We start from the raw sequence: 20,044 nt of genomic DNA, 5'->3' as shown, positions 1-20,044 counted from the left end.
CAGGGGGACTCTAGGGGTGTGAACACAGATCCAAGGGCTGGATCCTCCCCTCAGAGAAACCAGAACCCCCTTCAATGAATCTGGAGGGGTTTTGTAAATAAGCTTCCAGTCAACCAAATAGCCAAAATGGGGATCAAAAAAGCTAACAAGCAGCAGAATGAGGAATCAGACCTTCAGTAAGGCCAAGGGATTTAAAGTCACACCTTTAAAAAAAAAAAAAATTTGCTTCTCCTCACCTTCAAAATGGACCAGGACTTACAGACACAAAAAGGCCACAGCTTATTATGACTCCAGTTTTTGAAATATCCGGAATAGACACATTCATAGAGATGGAAAGCAGATGAGTGGTGCCAGGGGCTGGAAGATGGGCCAGACATGGACAGTGACTGCTTAATGGATGTGGGGCTTCCACTGGGGGTAATGAGAATTTCTGAAACTAGACAGGGGTGATGGTTGAGCCATATTGCGAATGTACGTGATGCCATTGTACATTTTAAAGTGATCTAAAGGTTAATTTTATGTTATGTGTATCTTAACATGGTAAAACCAGTGGAAAAAAAAATCAAGCAGTGCTTTTGAGAAGTTCAGGGTTTGTGGGAGAATCATCTGGACTTCTGGTGAGCCCCACCAAGCCCAGTAAATTAGATCCGTTTAAGGCAGTCCAGGAACCTGCGTCACCAGCCCGGTGATTCCTAGGTAGAGAGGAAACTCATACTCTGCAGAACAATGGCTTTGAGGCAGATGGTTTTGTTTTTCGGGTTTTTTTTTTTTTTAATTGGAACATGCCATATGTGCTCTTTTCTCGTCCCAGCTGTCACAGCCCATGCATTCGCAGTGAGCGGTGTGCCCACACCTCAGCAGCTGTTGGCGGGGAGGAGTGTTGGTTCTAAGTGGCTGCGGTGGTGATGGTGCTGCTGACGGCTGCAGAAGCGGTGTTGGTGGAATGGTAGCTCTCGTTGTCGTAACGGGTTGTGGGGGTGAGAGCAGAAGCCAGAACACCCGGGTCCTGGGTGAAGGGCTTGATGGGGAGGTTGCTTCACGTGAGGGGTGGGTGGAAGGAAGCCATCAGGATCCCAGTGTGGCAAGACAAACCCCTCACTGTCTAGACTCAAGTCATCTCCAAGGGGCTCCATCTTTCAGACAAGGTGGAACAAGAAGGCCCGGGCAAAAGCAGAGACTAGCAGCGGCCAACACTGGGATTATGGAACGTCTGCTCATTTCGGATAAGACCTATTTCATGAGCAGGGGTTAACTCATCACAGATGGGGTTGGATAAGGGACTGGCTGTAAGTCAGAGCTACTCCAGGAGTGTTCACCAGAACAGCAGTGGCAGCCCTGTGGAGCTTGTTAGAAATGTGAATTCTTGGGCCACACCCCAGACCTACTGGCAATTCTCATGCATATGACATATATATATATATGCATGTATATATACACATATTGCTGATTCACTCTGCTGTACAGCAGAAATTAACACAACATTGTAAATCAGTTATGTGTGCTAAGTCACTTCAGTCATGTCCAACTCTTTGTGACGCGATGGACTGGAGCCCTCCAGGCTCCTCTGTCCATGGGATTCTCCAGACAAGAATACTGGAGTGAGTTGCTATACCCTCCTCCAGGGGATCTTCCCAACCCAGGAATTGAAGCAGCATCTCTTATGTCTCTTGCATTGGCAGGTGGGTTCTTTACCACTAGCACCATCTGGGAAGCCCAACTATACTCCAATAATTTTTTTTTAATTAGTGCATTAAAAAAAAAGAAACAACATCCAAACTTGGACTGATTATCTTGAGTCTCCATACCTTAAGGAGAATTGCACATTCAGTAAGTCTCATTGTCAAGATTTGATAACTGGGAGGGTTGAGAAGTAGAGATGGAGCCCAATCCTGGACAGTGTGGCCACTTCCAAGCTCACATCCATGTGGTGCCCAGGTTCATGCACATGTTTTGGGAAACACGTGAAGATGAGTCTTCTAGGTCAACACTTCTCTGAACAGGGTTTAGAGACAAGGGACTAGACTGATGTCTTATTCTCCAATACCACTGAAATTGCAGGGTCTGGATAAAATTCTGTAATAATGATTTTTGCTTTCATTCTCACTGTCTGTAACTTTCTTGTTCAATATGTACTCCTTAAGTCTGGATGACGGCTGCTCCTTTTATTGTGAAGAAGCAGATAGAGCTCCCTTCTGGTCTGTTCCAATCAAGGGCAGTAGTTGCCTCTCCCTTCTTGACCTCAAATGTTATTGATCCAAACCTTAAGAAACACAAGCATTCCCAGATGGCTCTAGACCAATTTAGGATTGGATTTGATAACACTCATAGGTAAACATTTATTTTTGCAAAGTTGCTATTTTAGTCGCTGAGTCATGTCCAAATCTTTTGCGAGCCTGTGGACTGTAGCCTGCCAGACCCCTCTATCCAGGGAATTTCCCAGGCAAGCATACTGGAACAGGGTTTCATTTCCTCCTCCCTGGGATCTTCGAGACCCAGGTGGGTTCTGTACCACTGAGCCATCAGGGAAGCCCATAGAAGTGAATTTTTATTGTCTTCTCTGAGTCTGCCAGTGAGAAAAATCTTATGTAAAATGTTTTTCTTGCTGTCATTATAATGTCCAGGAGTGGTTTCGTCTGTTAAGGATGATAAAGGATCTTAGGTGATGGGTGTGACATTTCTTACTGCTGTCAGGTTGAGGATTTGTTTCCTTCCATGATGAGCCTGGGGGCCTTGTTTTCATTCGGTTAGCTTGTGGACTTTCTCACTTTAAGCTGAAAAGTGAAAGAGTTAGTCACTCGGTCGTGTCCAACTCTTTAGGATCCCATGGTAGCCCACCAGGCGCCTCTGCCTCTACCCATAGAGTTCTCCAAGCAAGAACACTGGAGTGGGTAGCCATCCATCTCTCCAGGGGATCTTCCCAACCCAGGGATCAAACCCCCATCACCTGCATTGCAGGCAGATTCTTTATCATCTGAGCCAAGGAAGTGACTTCTAAATCTCAACACCCTGGTGCCTTGAAGCTGTCACATCTCTGTTCCACCAGGACCAGCTTTTCTAGAAATTAGTCCTGAGCTGTCCTGCTTATTTACTTCTCCCTAAACTCACCCTGTCCCCAAAGGACCCAGCTGTATCCAGAAGGGAATTCATTTATTTTTTCCTCATTGGTCCCGTTGATCTGAATTTGTCTAGATCAAATGGCCTGTTCTTAGCTCTCATTTTCTCTAACGCATTTGATTTTCCTAACACTGGCTGTTGAACAGCTCTTTGAGAATAGGGATTGTGTCATTGTCAGCCATGGAGGCGCTCTGTAAATATTTGTGACATGAATGCACAGCTTCTTCTTTTGGAAACTCTACCCTTGATTTGGGCTTCCCAGGTAGACTAGTGGTAAAGAACCCGCCTGCCAATGCGGGAGATGTAAGAGATGCTGCTTTGATCCCTGAGTCAGGAAGATCCCCTGGAGGAGGGCATGGAAACCTACTCTAGTATTCTTGCCAGGAAATCCCATGGACAGAGGAATCTGGTGGGCTACAGTCCATGGGGTCACAAAGAGTCAGACAAGACTGAAGTGACTTAGTCCAAGCCCTTGGTATGATTCTGCCCGTGATGCTGTTTGTAGCTTTTCTCGTCCTCTGACTCTGCCCCCTGCCTCCTGAATACACACATTTCCCAAAGCAGGATCTGACGTCTTCTGGAACTCTTACATCTCCTAAGCAGTCATCTCTTCCCACTGTGTCCACAATACTCTGTGCCCTGTCTTCTCACTCTGGACATTATCCTGGTTCTACAGTCAACCCCCGATGTCTGCTGGCCCCTCAGCCTGTCCTCAGGTGAACCCATCAACTTCTGCTTCCGTTCTCGTCTTCTCTTGTCATTGATGACATCTTCCCAGTCCCTCAGACATGGGTGACTCTCACCTAAGAAGATCCAGTTCCACCTGTGTATTTTGCTGTGTGTGTGTATATTCTGGAATAATAAGAGCACATGTCCTAACCTGCTGCATATCTCAGATACAACCTCTTCCTTGGACACCTCCAACCAAAATCATTTCTCTGTCTGTGACCCACCCCCTGTAACCCCTTGGTTACCCCTTCTGTGGCCATTTTTTTTTTTTTTTTTGGCTCTTAGCTTCTGAATATTGGAATTTTTTGAACATGTCTCATCTCCTTACCCAGAATGTAAGCATCTCAAGAAAGTGCTTGTGTCCAGATTGATTTTAAATCCAGGCAGGGAAACAACCCAATACTTTAGGAGGTCCGGAATCACATACAGGGCCTGGGAAGTGAAGCCTTCTCAGTGTCATTTGTTCTTGGGCCTTGCTAATCGGATGCTGGCATCTCACTGTGTTCCCATGACAGCCCCCAGGCCATCACTTCAGTTGTTTGGAACAATGTGTTCCTAAATCTTGTAAGTTGGAAGCTGATGACTACTGCTATAGAATGATAGTGGCTAGACTTTAAAATGATATTGATTAGCTAGAAAGATGCATTGTTGTTGATGGAGAGTTAAAAGTAGATCTATATGAGTAATATTAATAATAGACCAATTAGTATTAGAAATAAGATTTTGAATGCATATAAAGGATCTTATATGTAAATCTTATTCTTTTTTTTTTTCTTTTTTTGACTGTGCCAGATCTTCCCAGGTGGCGCTAGTGGTCAAGAACCAGCCTGCCATTGTAGGAGGCATAAGAGGCATGGATTTGATCCCTGGGTTGGGAAGATCCCCTGCAGGAGGAAATGGCAACCCAAAGGGCATTTGCTCGAGTTGCCGTGTATAAGTAGCAAGTGAGGGGTCTGTACAACATTTGTAAATACAATCTTTGGAGTTTTTCTAGAGCAGAGTCAGAAGTGACAGTGTCTCCTAACGTACTGTTTGTGGACCGCTCACATCTGAGTCACCTGGGCTGTTTTCAGATGGAGAAACTCCCAGGCCAGGACCCCTTGGAGTGTGTGTATTTTGGAATTCCCTCTCTGTCAATCCTTCCCTGCTTGTCTTTCTACACCTGCTGATTTTTCCCCCATTTTTATCGAGATACAATTGACATATAGCACTATGTAAGTTTAGGGTGTGCAGTATAATGATTTGCCTGACATATATTGTGAAGCTTCCCTGGTGGCTCAGCCGGTAAAGAATCTGCCTGCAGTGCAGGAGACCTGGATTCAATCCCCGGGTTGGGAAGATCCCCTGGAGAAGGGAAAGGCTACCCCCTCCAGTATTCTGGCCTGGAGAATTCTATGGATTGTATAGTCCAGGGGGTCACAAAGAGTCAGACATGACTGAGTGACTTTCACTTTCATCTTGTGAAGTAATTGCTGCAGTAAGCTTAGTTAACATCTTTGTCTCATACTGCTATTAAAAAATAGAAACAAAAAATGTGGGGGTTTTGTTACCTTGTGATGAGATGATGATTCTCAGGTACACAAGGGTATCCCTTCATGTCTGTAGACTTAGACACATTTGGCCTGTGATTCATCTCTCCTGCTTCTTGGTTGTGCCCTTGGAACAGGTTAGCCTCCCTAAGATTGTTCTTTTTAAAAAATGTTTAGTTATATTTATGTGTTTATTTATTTTTGGCTGTGCTGGGTCTTTGTTGCTATGCAAGGGCTTTCTCTAATTGCAGACTACGGGAGCTACTCTAGTTGCTGTGCAAGGGTTTCTCATTACAGTGGCTTCTCTTGTGGAGCGAGGGCTTCAGAGCGCAGGCTCAGTACTTGTGGTGCATGAGCTGTGGTGCCCTGCAGCTTGTGAGGTCTTCCCCAGGGATCAAACCCATGTCCCCTGCATTGCAAGGTGGATTCTTAACCACTGGACCACCAGGGCAGCCCACTTCCTAAGACTGTCCTTAATTGCAAAGTGGAATTCATCTAGTAAATTAATGGGATTAATCTAGCAACCACCTAGGTTGCTGTAAGGATTAAATTAGATCATATAAATAATGCACTTCGTACCACCTGCTGGTGGCAGAAGGGAGTGTTCAATCCTGTTGGCATTTCTTTTGCCATCACGGTAGCGTCTCTACTGCTGGGCGAAGATTTTACTTCTTATGACCAAAGCACAAACCCTGTTAATGTTGCGTCTAGGGTGTAACGATGGGTCTGGACCTCCCAGAACACATCCTGTGAGGACTAGTGTATGTGCAGATGGAAAAAAAACATATAAAGTGGATAAACAGGACCCAGGAGACAGTGTGAGCACAGGAATGTTGGCCAAGGAAGGAGCGGGGAGCAGAAAGAAAAGAAATCTCAAAGGACATCAGTCAGAGATACCTTCTGACTCACACAGACCCAGTTGTCCTTTTTACTAAAATGACTAACATGCAGACTTCTCTGGAGTCTCTGGACTGTCTGAAGATCCGTTGGTCTCACAATGGGTTGGATGCACGTTTGACCTGTTTATGGATCTTCCTGTTTTGTCATTTGCAGAGGAGCTGAAGGCCCCCTTGGAGGAGTATGTCCACAAACGCTACCCCGGGCTGGTGAAGGTGGTGAGAAACCAGAAGAGAGAGGGACTGATCCGAGCTCGTATTGAGGGCTGGAAGGTGGCCACCGGCCAGGTCACTGGCTTCTTTGATGCCCACGTGGAGTTCACCGCTGGCTGGTAGGTCACAGGCTAAAACCCGGAAGCACTTGGGACCTGCAGCATGGTCAGGAGGTCTGGAGTCTGGGAGGTGGACACACTTTGCCTGTTTCTTCTGGGGCCCCGGGAAGAATGGGGAAGGGCGGGTAAAAAGAAGGTGAGACCGTAGTTTGGGATAAAACTGGAAGCAGGGAGAAATACATCTGCTGTTTACTCAGTCTGTCATCGTCATTCTTGCCATCATCATCCTATCATTACCGTCATGAAAATCCCTGTGAAAATGATATATTAGTTAGACAGAACTCAAGATGACCCTTGCTAAGAAGACAAAGCGGTCATATTCCTGATGTTCTCTTTTGCTGATTTGTTTGTTTCCATTTCTGGGGAGGATGGTTAACTATTACGGGGTGGGGGAGATTCATTTATAATTCTGCCTACTCAGGCAAAGCTTCCTAGAATTTATGGGATTGTCTTTAACATCATTTAGAGGAGGAGAGGGTTTCTCTCTGCCGATATGCCCCGTCTGATTTCCTGGTAAAAAGAACAATATGAGAGAAATTGGGGAGCACACACGGAGGAGAAGATTTTGTATGTAAGAGAGTAAAGCATCCACAATGCCCCAATCAGTCACCGAGCGTGTGAAAATTAGGTTCGAGCTTTACAGTTATATGATTATTTCTAACTAACCAATGGTAAGTCAAGTCAGAGGTTAAACCCCTACGCCAGGTTGCAGAGGGTTAGTAAGAAGCAGAGTCTTTAACTTCATTAATGTTGGGACTTCCCTGGTGGTCCAATGGTTGGTACCCTATGCTTCCACTACAAGGGACCCAGGTTTGATCCTTGTTTGGGGACCTAGGATCCCTTGTGCCACCCGATACAGCCCCCAAAAAGGAATGATGGCATCTCGAATATGAGCCGTCTCATGGTACCCTATTTGAAAAGCCCATGTCCCATCACTAATTAAACACTGAAATATCTATTCTTTATTTGAAACCAACTTTAGAATCCTTTTAATGGCTGGATAAAAGGATGGTTTTGCACATGAGCACACAATGGTTTGGAACCTGGGGTCACTGTTAACACTGGCCCTTTCCCGTGCACACAGGTGTCTGTTACCATCTCAGAGCCCAGTTTTCTTCCTTGTTTTTTTTCTGCTGCTGTCAGACCCTGATACAACAAGTTGGTCTGCAGCCCTGACCTCCCCTGAGCCTCGTTGTTATCTTGTAATCATTCTCAAAGTGTGGTCCCCAGACCAGCATCATCTGGGAACTTGTTAGAAATATATATCCTTGGGTTCCACCCAGACCTATGACATCAGAAGCTCTAGGGTGGGACCCAGCAATCTGCTTTAACCAGCCCCGACCCAGAGGCTGCTGCTCACTCAAGTTTGGAAACTCTTGAGCAAGAATCCTTCTGAGCACATGGAGCCTTAGCCTTGCCCTGTCTCACCTTTTCCTCCACATCATCCTCTCCTCATTTCTTTCCTGTCCAATCAGGTGGCACCACCATGCCCCCATCACTCAGTTCTTATCTCTCCATCATGTTGTGTTAACTTATCCAATCCCCCTCCAGCTTTAGCTGGTTTTGCCTTCTATTTCACATGCCCACCTGTTCCTCTCTGTCTTGACCTCCACATTCCTGGACAGCATGTCATTGGAGTGACTTGAATATGGTGGAGAAGATGGTCTAAGAGTGGAAGGGATGAGTTGTCTACTGGGAGAAATCAAGGCAGGCTTCTTGGGAGAGGTGGCACTCTGTGGGTGGCTAGACTTCCTGCCCAGGCACAAGGGCATTCCTGGACGACAACAGCAAGAGTGAGGACTTGGAAGGGGCAGAGCTCTGAAGCACATCTAGAAATCGTGAGAAGTCAGTCCCGTTTGGCATCAGCTTCTATGGCGTGTGCAAAAGTATCAGAGGCAGTAAATGGCTCTGGGTATATTTTATTGCTCATTTTAAATAGAAAGATGAGATGTGCCAACAGGTAATTCAATAGCTGCAAATGAAAAGAGATGGGATGGAGGCCGAGCTTTCTCATTATTCTTCCAAATAATGCAGAGGAATGGGATTTTCGCTTGACTCCCTTCCAAAGCCTGCGCTCTGTTCTAAGCAGGGAGATTAATGCCCTGGTTTCTGAGAGCCATCTTTTCCTTCTCGAATGTGGGAAACGATCCCTTCCTACATCTGCCTCGGAGAACACACCCTGGCAAGGGTGTCTGGCCATCTGCTTTGTCCTGAGCTGGCAGGGCTGCTCCTTGAACCCTGAGCCAGGTCCCTGCCTCTCTCCTGCTGCAGCCCCGAGGAGGCAGGCTCGCTGAGAGCAGGATTCTGCCCACTTTTACATTCAATTAGTTCCTGCCTGCCATCCCTAACCCATCCAATTAGATGCCTTTTAAGAAATCAATTAAATAATCAATTAAAACAACGGAAATAGTCACACGCACAAAGAAGCTAGTGAAATGCATATTGAAACCAGGCCATCACGGGTAGAAGTGACCTGTTTGGGGAAAGACAGTTCAGCTCCTGCAGGAAAAAGAAAACCAGAGGCATTGGCCAGTGCCAGAGGGGAAACTGAAAACCACGAAACTGCAGGGCAGTGCAGGTTCTCTCAGGAGGGCCTGGCCTTGACTTAGACACTGTGGGTATAAAAGACAGGCCAGAATTGCTGGGGCAGAGGCCCTGGGTTCTCAGTTCTCGCCTCCGGCCTTTCAAGCCAGCCCAAGTGACACTGTGGTGACCCCACAGGGGCCAGGGCTTGAGCTGCAGGCCACGGGGCTCATTTAAAGCCACCTGATCCGTCTAGAGCCACCTCCCTGTGAGTTCCAGCCTGCCTAAAGCCCAGCCTTCAGCTAGGATGCTTTTGTTCATTGTGGTCTTGAGGTCTGAGCCAGTGGGGGTGCAGGTGAGCCTCAGGAGTGAGATTTTTTTTAATTGTATTTATTTTATGTTTTGGCTGTAGTGGGTCTTCGTTGCTGCACTCGAGCTTTTTCTAATTGTGGTGAGCGGGGGCTACGCTTCGCTGGGTGCACGGGCTTCTCATTGTGGTGGCTTCTCTGGTTGCAGAGCACGGCTCTAAGGAGCCCGTGGTACTAACTTTGGATCTGAGTTGATACTGCAGGGTCTACTAAAGGATGTTTCCAGTAGTTGCAGCTCCCCCAGGCTAGTTGCCCTGCCGCATGTGGGGTCTTCCTGGACCAGGGATGGAACCGGTGACCCTTGTATTGCAGGGTGGATTCTTAACCACTGGACTACCAGGGAAGCCCAGGAGAGAGGTTTTTATTTCTACTTCTCTGTGTTTCAGGGCCGAACCAGTGCTCTCGCGGATCCAGGAGAACCGGAAGCGTGTGATCCTTCCCTCCATCGACAACATCAAGCAGGACACCTTCGAGGTGCAGCGGTATGAGAACTCGGCCCACGGGTACAGCTGGGAGCTATGGTGCATGTACATCAGCCCCCCGAAAGACTGGTGGGACGCCGGAGACCCTTCCCTCCCCATCAGGTCTGTGCCAAGTGCCTGTGCCCCGGAGGCCTTTGCGTCCCCAGATCCCAGGCCAGGGAGGGAGGGAGAGAGGCTGGGAGAGACCACCTGGGGATGGAGCCGCAGTGGGGAAAACAGCTGCTTGAGGATTTGGGATGTTTTCCCACTGAAGTTTTCTTGTTGAGAAAGGATGCTGCATTTTCCTTCTTTTTCACTAAAAATTTTCTGCCTCAGCTTATCAAACAGCAGTCCTGAAGGATGGCAGTCAATAGGAATGCTCACACTTTTTCATTCTTCCTCGTATTCTGTTGAACTGTGTTCAGGAGCTTTTAAGCATGGAGTTGAAAAGGTGTTAATTCCTGGGACTTTTCCATACTTGGATGCTTTACAATTGCCGTGATGTAGGAATACGTAGACAAAGGACATTTTTTGTGTGGTACCTGCCCCCCTCCCGCAACGGGTAACCCAGGGCCTTTGGACAGCTTGGTAGGACTTTTGCCCCAAACCCCAGCCAGGTTCCCTTGGAGGCAAGGAGATAAGTCCTTGTAGACAAAGGACATTTTTTGTGTGGTACCTGCCCCCCTCCCGCAACGGGTAACCCAGGGCCTTTGGACAGCTTGGTAGGACTTTTGCCCCAAACCCCAGCCAGGTTCCCTTGGAGGCAAGGAGATAAGTCCTTTGTGGCGGACCAGTTGGGAAGGTGAAATATAAGGGACAGTGAATAAAGTTGGTAGATTCTGATGCCATATTCGTTTCCTGTGGCTGCTGTAATAAATGAACATGAATTTACTGGCTTAAAGCTGCAGTCCCCAGCCTTTTTGGCACCAGGGACCGGTTTTGTGGGAGACAGTTTTTCTACAGACCGGGAGTAGGGGAGATGGTTTCAGGATAATTGGAGCCCATTATACTTATTATGCACTTTGTTTCTATTATTATTACATTGTGATATATAATGAAGTGGACTTCCCTGGTGGCTCAGATGGTAGAGAATCTGCCTGCAATGCAGGAGACCGAGGTTAGATAACTGGGTCAGGAAGATCCCCTGGAGAAAGGAATGGCTATCCACTCCAGTATTCCTGCCTAGAGAATTCCATGGACAGAGAAGCCTGGTGGGCTACAGTCCATGGTGTAGCAAAGAGTCGGGCATGACTGAGAGACTAATGCTTTCACTTTCATAAAATGAAATAATTGTACACCGTATACACTATTATTCACCATAATGCAGGATCAGATCATTAGGCTTTAGGTTCTTATAAGGAAGCGCACAACCTAGATCCTTCACACGCGTAGTTCACAGTAGAGTTCAAACTCCCATGAGAATCTGATGCCTCCTCTCATCTGATGGAAGGAAATGTGAGTGATGGGGAGCCGCTGTAAACACAGTGAAGCTTTGCTCGCTCGCCTGCCTGCAGCTCTCCTCCTGCTGTGCAGCCTGGTCCCTAACAGGCCACAGACCGGTACCGGTTCATGGCCCAAGGGTTGGGGACCCCTGGCTTAAAGCACAGAAATTTATTTTCTTACGTCCTAGAGGCACTGCACTAATCTGCAGTGAACCTTACAGAGCTCAACGCAAGGTGTCTGCAGGTGGGTTCTTCTGGAGACTGGAAGGGAGAATCCACTTCCTTGCCTTTTCCAGCTTCTAAAGGCTGTTCTCATTCCTTGGCTCATGGCTACTGCATCACTTTCTCCCCCTGCTTCCTTCATCACGTGGCTACCTTCTTCCCTTGACTTTCCTGACTTCCTCCCATAGGGGCCTTTGTGATGACAATTGGGATCAATGTGAATAACCCATAACAATCTCCCTCTTCTTGAGATCCTGTACTTAATCATATCTGTGAAGCCCTTTTTTCCATATAAGCTAACATAAGCAGGTTCCAGAGATGAGGATATGGATATTTTTTGGGAGGAAGGGAGCAGGGGGTATTGTTCAACCTACCACAAATGCTTTGATTTTCAAACAAGGTGTTACCTGAGTTATGGTTCAATATTTTTTATGAGTTCTACGTGAGAATCAAAACTTATTTAATATCTTCATGGTTCTATGTTCAAAGAGATGGAAGGGGCCATCTTATTGATTCTTTGCCCTTGTTTTGGGGCTGTGTTTATTGGTATAAAGGGGCAACTGTGGAACAGGAGTGAGGATTTTCTGCAAGGATCCATGAAGTTCTTTCTTAGTTTATAAAATTTTGATAAACCAGAGTAGAGTTTTGAAATGGACTGATCCCTGTTCAAACCAGTCAATCCTAAAGGAAATCAACCCTGAATATTCATTTGGAAGGACTAATGAAGCTGAAGCTCTAATGTTTTGGCCACCTGATGCGAAGAGATGACTCATTGGAAAAGACCCTGATGCTGGGAAAGATTGAATGCTGAAGAAGAGAGCGGCAGAGGGTGAGATGTTTAGATAGCACCACTGACTCAATGGATGTGAATTTGAACAAACTCCGGGAGAGACTGAAGGACAGGAAAACCTGGCATGCTGCAGTCCATGGGATCACAAAGAATCAGACATGACTTAGTGACTGAACAGCAACAACCCTTGTTCCATATTCTCTTATTTTCTAGCACAAATTGAAAGCTGACAGACTGCATTAGGGTAGAGCTACCGATGAGCCGATTTTATGTAACAGAGAAGGTAACCTTTGGGGCTAATAACTTGCTCAGCTGGGGCTGTCTCATAGCTCAGTTCCCATCCCAGCCTAGATGTTCAGTGGCTTCGTGTACTGTGGCAGGGCTGCAGTCTCAGATTTCTGCAAATAATAATGTAGATTCATCACTAAGGTATTATTTGAAAACCAGAGCATAACTTTAAGGGATATTTGGTTGAGATATCCTTTCACACCCATCAGGATGGCTACCATAGTTTTTAAAAAGGTAAATAACAAGGGTTGGCAAGAATGTGGAGATGTTGAAATCCTTGAGTATTGCAGGTGGGGAGATTAAAAGGTGCAGTTGCTATGGAAAACAGTGTAACCATCCTTAAAAATTAAAAACAGAGTTATCATATGGTCCAGCAGTTATGCTTATGGGTATATACCCCAAAAGAGTTGAAAGCAGGGTCTCAAAGGAATATTTGCACATTCGTGTTCATAGCAGTGTTGTTCACAATCAACAGAAGGTGGAAGTAACCTAAATGTCCATCAACAGATAATGGATAAACAAAATTATAATGAAATATTATTCAACCTTAAGAAAAAGAAAGAGGACTTCCCTGGTGGTACAGTGGATAGGGATCCGCCTGCCACCGCAGGGGACACGGGTTCGATCCTTGGTCTGGGACCATCCCACATGCTGAGGATCAACTAAAGCCCATGCGCCACACCTACTGAACCTGCCCTCTAGAGTGGCAGCTACTGAAGCCCATATGACCTGGAGCCCTTGCCTCTCAACGAGAGAGAGATCACCAAAATGAGACGCTCACGCACTGCAGCTAGAGAGTAGCCCCCACCCACCACAACTAGAGAAAGCCCACGTGAGGCAGGGGAGATGCAATGCACCAAAAATCAATCAATAAATAATTTAAAAAACAAAAGAAAGAAAGAAGGAAATTTTGACTCATGCTACAACATGGATGACCCTTGGGCACTATATGCTAAGTGAAATAAACCAGTCATGGAAAGACAGGTACTATATGAGTTCACTCCTATGAAGTACCTAGAATAGCCAAATTCAGAGAGACAGCTGGTAGAGTGGTGGTTTCCAGGGGCTGGGGAGAATGGGAAAATGGGTACTTGTTATTTAGTGGGTGCAGAGTTTCAGTTTTGCAAGATGAAATTAGTTCTGGAATCTGGTTGCACAGTCTGCAAATGTATTTAACGCTGCTGAACTGTACACACAAAAATGATTAAGAACAGTACATTTTGTTATGTGTATTGTAACAGGATTAAAATGGGACATGCCTAAAGACCCCAAGGCCTTCAGATCTTGAAGGGACAGGGTTCATGCGATGGATTCAAAGTCAGTTTCATATTTCTGGCCACGCACTGCTTCCTCCCTGACACACAGGGAGGCTGACCTCCAGCCGTGACAGATAAGGGAATGAAAGTGTGACAGTGGAAAAGAAATGGATGCAGTGCACTGCTTGGGGCTTCCCAGGTGGCTCGGTGGTAAAGAATCTGCCTGCCAATGCAGGAGATGCAGGAGACTCCACTTTGATCCCTGGGTTGAGAAGATCACCTTAAGGAAGAAATGGCAACCCATTCCCATATTTTTGCCAGGAAAATTCCATGAACTGAGGAGCCTGGTGAGCTACAGTCCATGGGATCACAAAAGAGTCGGACGTGACTGAGCTACTGAGTCCACATACACACACACACACACACACACACACACACACACACAGTGCTTTATAATGCCCAGAACACACAACTATCCCTACATATGTGAGGCACTAGGAAAAAATTGATCTTCTATTTTACGTAACATTAAGATGACTAATATGCATTTAAGAAGACTCAAAAAATGGAGTCATGATCATGAGTCGTTAACATGATATGCATCTCTGATGTACACAATAGAATTGAATATTAATGATCTCTTTTTAATGTATCATAACTTATGAAATGCTTAATCTGTTAATAGTTGATGGAGATATTTAACTGAAGGAAGGACTTTTTATGGCCCTTCTGATGTTATTAAGCAGATACAATACTGTTTCTTAAATGTCAGGATGTGATGGTTTCCCATTCTCCTTGTGATTTCAGTATTTTAATAGTAATGGTTTTAATCTGGTAAAGGATGGGGTGAGGAGAACTTTTTCACCATCCAAATGGCATTAGATTGGATGAATCTTTAGCTACTGAGTCTTCCCGGTAGGCAATACAAATATAGGAGATGCTGCATTCAGGGGATGAATATTCTTTCCGTTTTACTCTTTTCTTTCTCTTTCTTCCTATGTATTTTTTCCTTCCTGTTTGGTAATCAGGGCCAAAAAACAAAACACACAAAAAAATACTGCTAGATATTCAACCTGTTTCTCCCAGTGGAAGACCCTTTCTTTATCATTCTTAATTCGTTACTAGTCTACATGCTTTATGAAGCCAGGACTGCAGCTTTTCTGTTGTAATTCCGGAGAATAATAAGTACTTAGCACTTCTCAGGGATGCTGAAACTATTTAGTGAATGAAAAAATGGATGAGTGACGGATCAACATCTTTTCTGGCTTCCATATCTGGTTTCCAGGATTCACACATCTTTGTCCTAAATGGGAGGAGAGGGGCTACTTCCACACACAGGGTCCCCATCTGCCCCACCAGCCACCTTTCCCTTGCTTAGCACGAGTCAGGCACCAATGAGGGTGTTTCTCCACTGCCAGGATCGCTGACCACCAGGCTTGGGGTTAGATGGTAGGATACCACCCTCTCTCCTTGGAGAGGCGATTCAGGGTACAGCTCACTCCAGAGAATCTTTCCAGACATATTCCTCTCCCAGACTTCACTTACTCACTCTCATTTGTCAGCTAGCTGGTTTTTGATTATCTGCTTTGGACCTCTTTTTGCATGATTTCTTGAAATACAGCGTCTATTGCCCGAACATCCTCAGCCCCAATATGGACGTGGTGGTTTTGTCGCTCTTTCGACCCCTATAGCCTGTAGCCTGCCAGGCTCCTCTGTCCATGGGATTTCCTAGGCAAGAATACTGGAGTGGATTGCCATTTCCTCCGCCAGAGGATCTTCCCAACCCAGGGGTCGAACCGGGGTCTCCTGCATTGCGGGACAGACTCCTGACCTGCAAGTGGATTCTTTACCAACTGAGCTACGAGGGAAATACAACATGGGCATAATAGGTCCCATTTTAACACAGTACATACAGCTGAGGACACGAAGCAAGGAGAGGAGGAGGGTCTGAGGACACAGAAAGGAGGGGTGGCGCTGATTGGGAAGGAAGAGGGAGTAGGGGGTGGAGTCAAGGACACGAAGAGTGGTTTGGTCTTGAAGAGCCAGAAGAGAAAGCTTATGCTGGGTGACCCACATTTTCCTTATGAATTGAGAGGAAATCATGGCTAAGAGTAAAAGGTAGATCTTGAATTAGGTGCCACAGAAAAAAATGACAAAAGTCTCTGAGATGGATGAGCCTAGAGCTTGTTATACCGAGTGAATTAGTCAAAAAAGAGAAAAAACAAATATTATATATTAATGCGTATATATGGAGCCAGAAGAAAATGGTACTGATGAAACTATTTGTAGAGCAGGAATTGAGACACAGACATAGGAGAACAGGCTTGTGGGCCTGGAGGGAGAAGGAAAGGGCTCGTGGACATATCAGGGGAAGGAAAGGGTGGGATGATCTGAGAGAGTGGCATTGAAACATACACACTACCACGTGTAAATGTTTAGCGCAGGGAGCTCAGCTCGGTGCTCTGCGATGGCCTGGAGGGGTGGGATGGGGAAGGTGGGTGGGAGGGAGGCTCAAGAGAGAAGGGATCAGTTCAGTTCAGTTCATTTCAGTCCGACTCTTTGCGACCCCATGAATCGCAGCACGCCAGGCCTCCCTGTCCATTGCCAACTCCCGGAGTTCACCCAGATTCACGTCCATCGTGTCAGTGATGCCATCCAGCCATCTCATCCTCTGTCGTCCCCTTCTCCTCCTGCCCCCAATCCCTCCCAGCATCAGAGTCTTTTCCAATGAGTCAGATCTTCGCATGAGGTGGCCAAAGTACTGGAGTTTCAGCTTTAGCATCATTCCTTCCAAAGAAATCCCAGGGCTGATCTCCTTCAGAATGGACTGGTTGGATCTCCTTGCATCAAAGGGACTCTCAAGAGTCTTCTCCAACACCACAGTTCAAAAGCATCAATTCTTCGGTGCTCAGCCTTCTTCACAGTCCAACTCTCACATCCATACATGACCACAGGAAAAACCATAGCCTTGACTAGACAGACCTTTGTTGGCAAAGTGTATGTATATTAATAGCTGATTCACATAGTTGTATGGCAGAAACCAGCACAACATTGTAAAGCAATTATCTTCCTATTAAAAATTCATTAAAAAATAAAGATCTGGAATAATTGCCAAGAGGAATGGGAATGGGTGAGCTGACCAGGAACCCCCAAACTAACTGATGACTGCTTTGGGGGCCCAGAAATGTAAAATCAATAGATTTTCCATGACGGTTTCTTGACAAAAACCTGCTTAGAACTCTATTGTGCTTTAATGCCAAGTTAAATTGTATTATTCATAGCATTATGTCCATAGATGTGAAAAATAGTAGCAATGATAAGGAAGAGGGATATAATATCTTTAGCCTGAAGGCACCATGAATTCCTGGGCACATGCCTTAGCTCAGCAGCCTTCAGATGTCTGTAGCTCACGACTTGGGAACCACTGATCTTCACAGTTCTTTCCAGCTGTATAATCTCATGACTTTGACCATGGGAGGGAAGGGTGTGTGGAGTTGTCAGAGGTGGGATGTTTCACAGCACGTTGCTTTCAGGGCATTGGCTGAAGCTGACTCATCAGGCATCTTCTGGGATATGCCAGTGGTGCCCGCCTGCTCTGTGTTAGGTGACCCTGTAATTAGTGACATTACTCATTAATAACTAATTCAAGCTGATGATTAACAATTAGCAATCCTTAATCCAACATATAATTTGATCATAAATTACAAGGTACAGGGACCATTAGAGACTGTTAGACTCAGAGTTGAAAGGGCTGTCCTGGAAATGTATAGCTGCTGGAATCTCAAATTCTGTGTGCAAATGTATACAAAAGGAGAAGGTAATTTTTTTCCTGTAGAGGAAGAATGACTAGCTTACAGAGAGGAAATCTTTACGTGAAGAATCAGCTTTTCTTAGACTTGGAAATAATGCTGTCATTCCTGATAGCTCAGTTGGTAAAGAATCCGGTTGCAGTGCAGGAGACCCCGGTTCGATTCCTGGGTCGGGAAGATCCCCTGGAGAAGGGAAGGGCTACCCACTCCAGTATCCTGGCCTGGAGAATTCCATGGACTGTATAGTCTGTGGGGTCGCAAAGAGTCAGACACGACTGAGTGACTTTCACTTTCACTTTCCTTTGCATCAGCAAATATATTTTAGGAACCGTGTGTTCAGCCTTGTGGTAGAAACTTCCAGGGCTGGGGGTTCATAATGATGGATTGCACGATCCTCTTAGGGGAGCTCCTGGGCTGGCTGGAGACACATGGCTCAAGTGTGCATAATCACACATTAGTGCAGGTAAACGCGGATTTGTCGAAGCGGGGAAGCTTTGTGAGTGCCGTGGTTTCGGGTGTCTGTGCATGTGCTCGTTTACTCAGTCATGTCTGACTCTTTGAGACCCTGTGGACTGTAGCCTGCCAGGCTCCTCTGATCATGGAATTTTCCAGGCAAGAATACTGGAGTGGATTGTCATTTCCTTCTTCAGAGAATCTTCTCAACCCAGGTATCCAACCCACATCCCCTAGGCAACCACTAATATGCCTTTTATCTCTCCCAACTAGCTTTTTATTTATCCAACCCACATCTCTTGTGCCTCCTGCATTGGCAGGTGGATTCTTTACCACTGAGCAACCTGGAGTGACTAGGAAAGCTTATAAAAACCATCAATAATGCTGGAATTTTCTATATGCCTGCATTTTTCTTTTGTTTTACACAATACAAATCCATGTACACCTCCTACTAGCCCTACGAGAATAGTATTCTTACCATTCTCATTTCACAGGTATGCCACTGAGGCGCAGGAGCAGCACTTTATTCAAGGTTGCACGTCCAGTAAGAGATGAATCTGAGATTCGGATATAGTGGGTTCAGAGTCTATGCCCTTCCACACTGTGCTCTTTCTTCTGGAAAGGGGGTGACTTGTTGAGTCTTGTAAGCCGCAGGGGATTTTCCCTGGGAAAGTATATGGGAGATGACACAATTAGAGGTCAGCTTAGAAAATGAGTGTGTTTGAGGTCTCCATGACCACCCTCAGGTTTGACAATCCACTAGAAGGATTCATACCACTCAGAAAAGCAATCATGCTCGTGGTTATGGATTATTTCAGTGAAAAAATACATATTAGAATCAGCCAAGCAAAAAGAGGCATATGGCTGAGTCCAGGAGAAACCAAGCATGAGCTTCTGGTTATCCTCTCCCTGTGGAGTTGCACAGGTAGTGCTTTAGTCTCCCAGAGGTGACATGTAACAACACATAAGGTATTGCCAACTGGGGAAGCTCACTGGAGCCTTGGTATTCCTGGTTTTTACTGGGAGTCAGTCCTGTAGGCATGTAGCACCCATGTGATTGAACTTGGCTACTCAGTCTCCACTCCTCCCCACCTCCCTCTGCAGAAGTTGAACTAATTACAGCATGACCCAGGGCCTCAAAGACACCCTTATTGGGCAGGCTATTCCAAGGGTTTAGTGGTTATCTTTAAGGAGCCTGGCAAGGGTCAGTTCTTCCTTTGGGATATGCAGAGTTTGGGCAACTCAAGTCCACTGAGTTCCTCTACTGACAGCACAGCAAGGATGTTGTGGGTGTTTAGGGTCGGGTGTGGAGACAAAGGTAGAGAATGTGTGTTTAAAAATGAAGGGGAAAATAAAGCAGAGGGAAGATGGAAGCCTGAGTAACTTGAAACAGGAGATCAAAAAGAGGAGTCTGGGCTCCATCCACTGATCCAATGAGCCAAAATGAATATGAATAAAAAGCTAATTGGGAGAGAGAAAAGGTATATTAGTGGTTGCCTAGGGGTGGGAGACGAGTGGTGGGAGAAATGACTGTTAATGAGAACAAACAGGGTTTGGGGGGGCTTGATAAAAATGTTCCAAAATTGATTTTGGTGCTGATTGCACAACTCTGTGCACATACTAGAATCTATTGAATTGTAGGCTTTACATAAATGGATCGTACGGAATGTGAATTCTACCTTAGGACCTGGTGGCCATCGACAGATAGCAGATGGCCAATCTTGCAACAAGATGAAGATAGATCTTAATTCTTGGCTCAGAGTCTTGTGTGGTGTCCCCTTTGGGGAGCAGGGGAAGTGGCAGGACAGGACAACACAGAGAACACAAGGAGA

At 45.9% G+C, this 20,044-nt stretch overlaps 1 protein-coding gene across 1 annotated transcript in view; it reads left to right on the top strand.

The window, feature by feature from the left end:
* GALNT17 (polypeptide N-acetylgalactosaminyltransferase 17) overlaps positions 1 to 20,044 on the top strand; it is a 429,186-nt gene that overhangs the window by 229,162 nt on the left and 179,980 nt on the right. Inside the window, exons 4-5 of the mRNA XM_019988316.2 lie at positions 6,426 to 6,600; positions 9,878 to 10,075. Of these exons, the coding sequence (XP_019843875.1) occupies positions 6,426 to 6,600; positions 9,878 to 10,075 (373 nt within the window). The remainder of the gene's footprint in view (positions 1 to 6,425; positions 6,601 to 9,877; positions 10,076 to 20,044) is intronic.

This window comes from Bos indicus, chromosome 25 (assembly GCF_029378745.1).
Source record: "Bos indicus isolate NIAB-ARS_2022 breed Sahiwal x Tharparkar chromosome 25, NIAB-ARS_B.indTharparkar_mat_pri_1.0, whole genome shotgun sequence".
Lineage (NCBI taxonomy): Eukaryota > Metazoa > Chordata > Mammalia > Artiodactyla > Bovidae > Bos > Bos indicus.
This window is presented reverse-complemented; position numbering and strand designations above follow the sequence as displayed.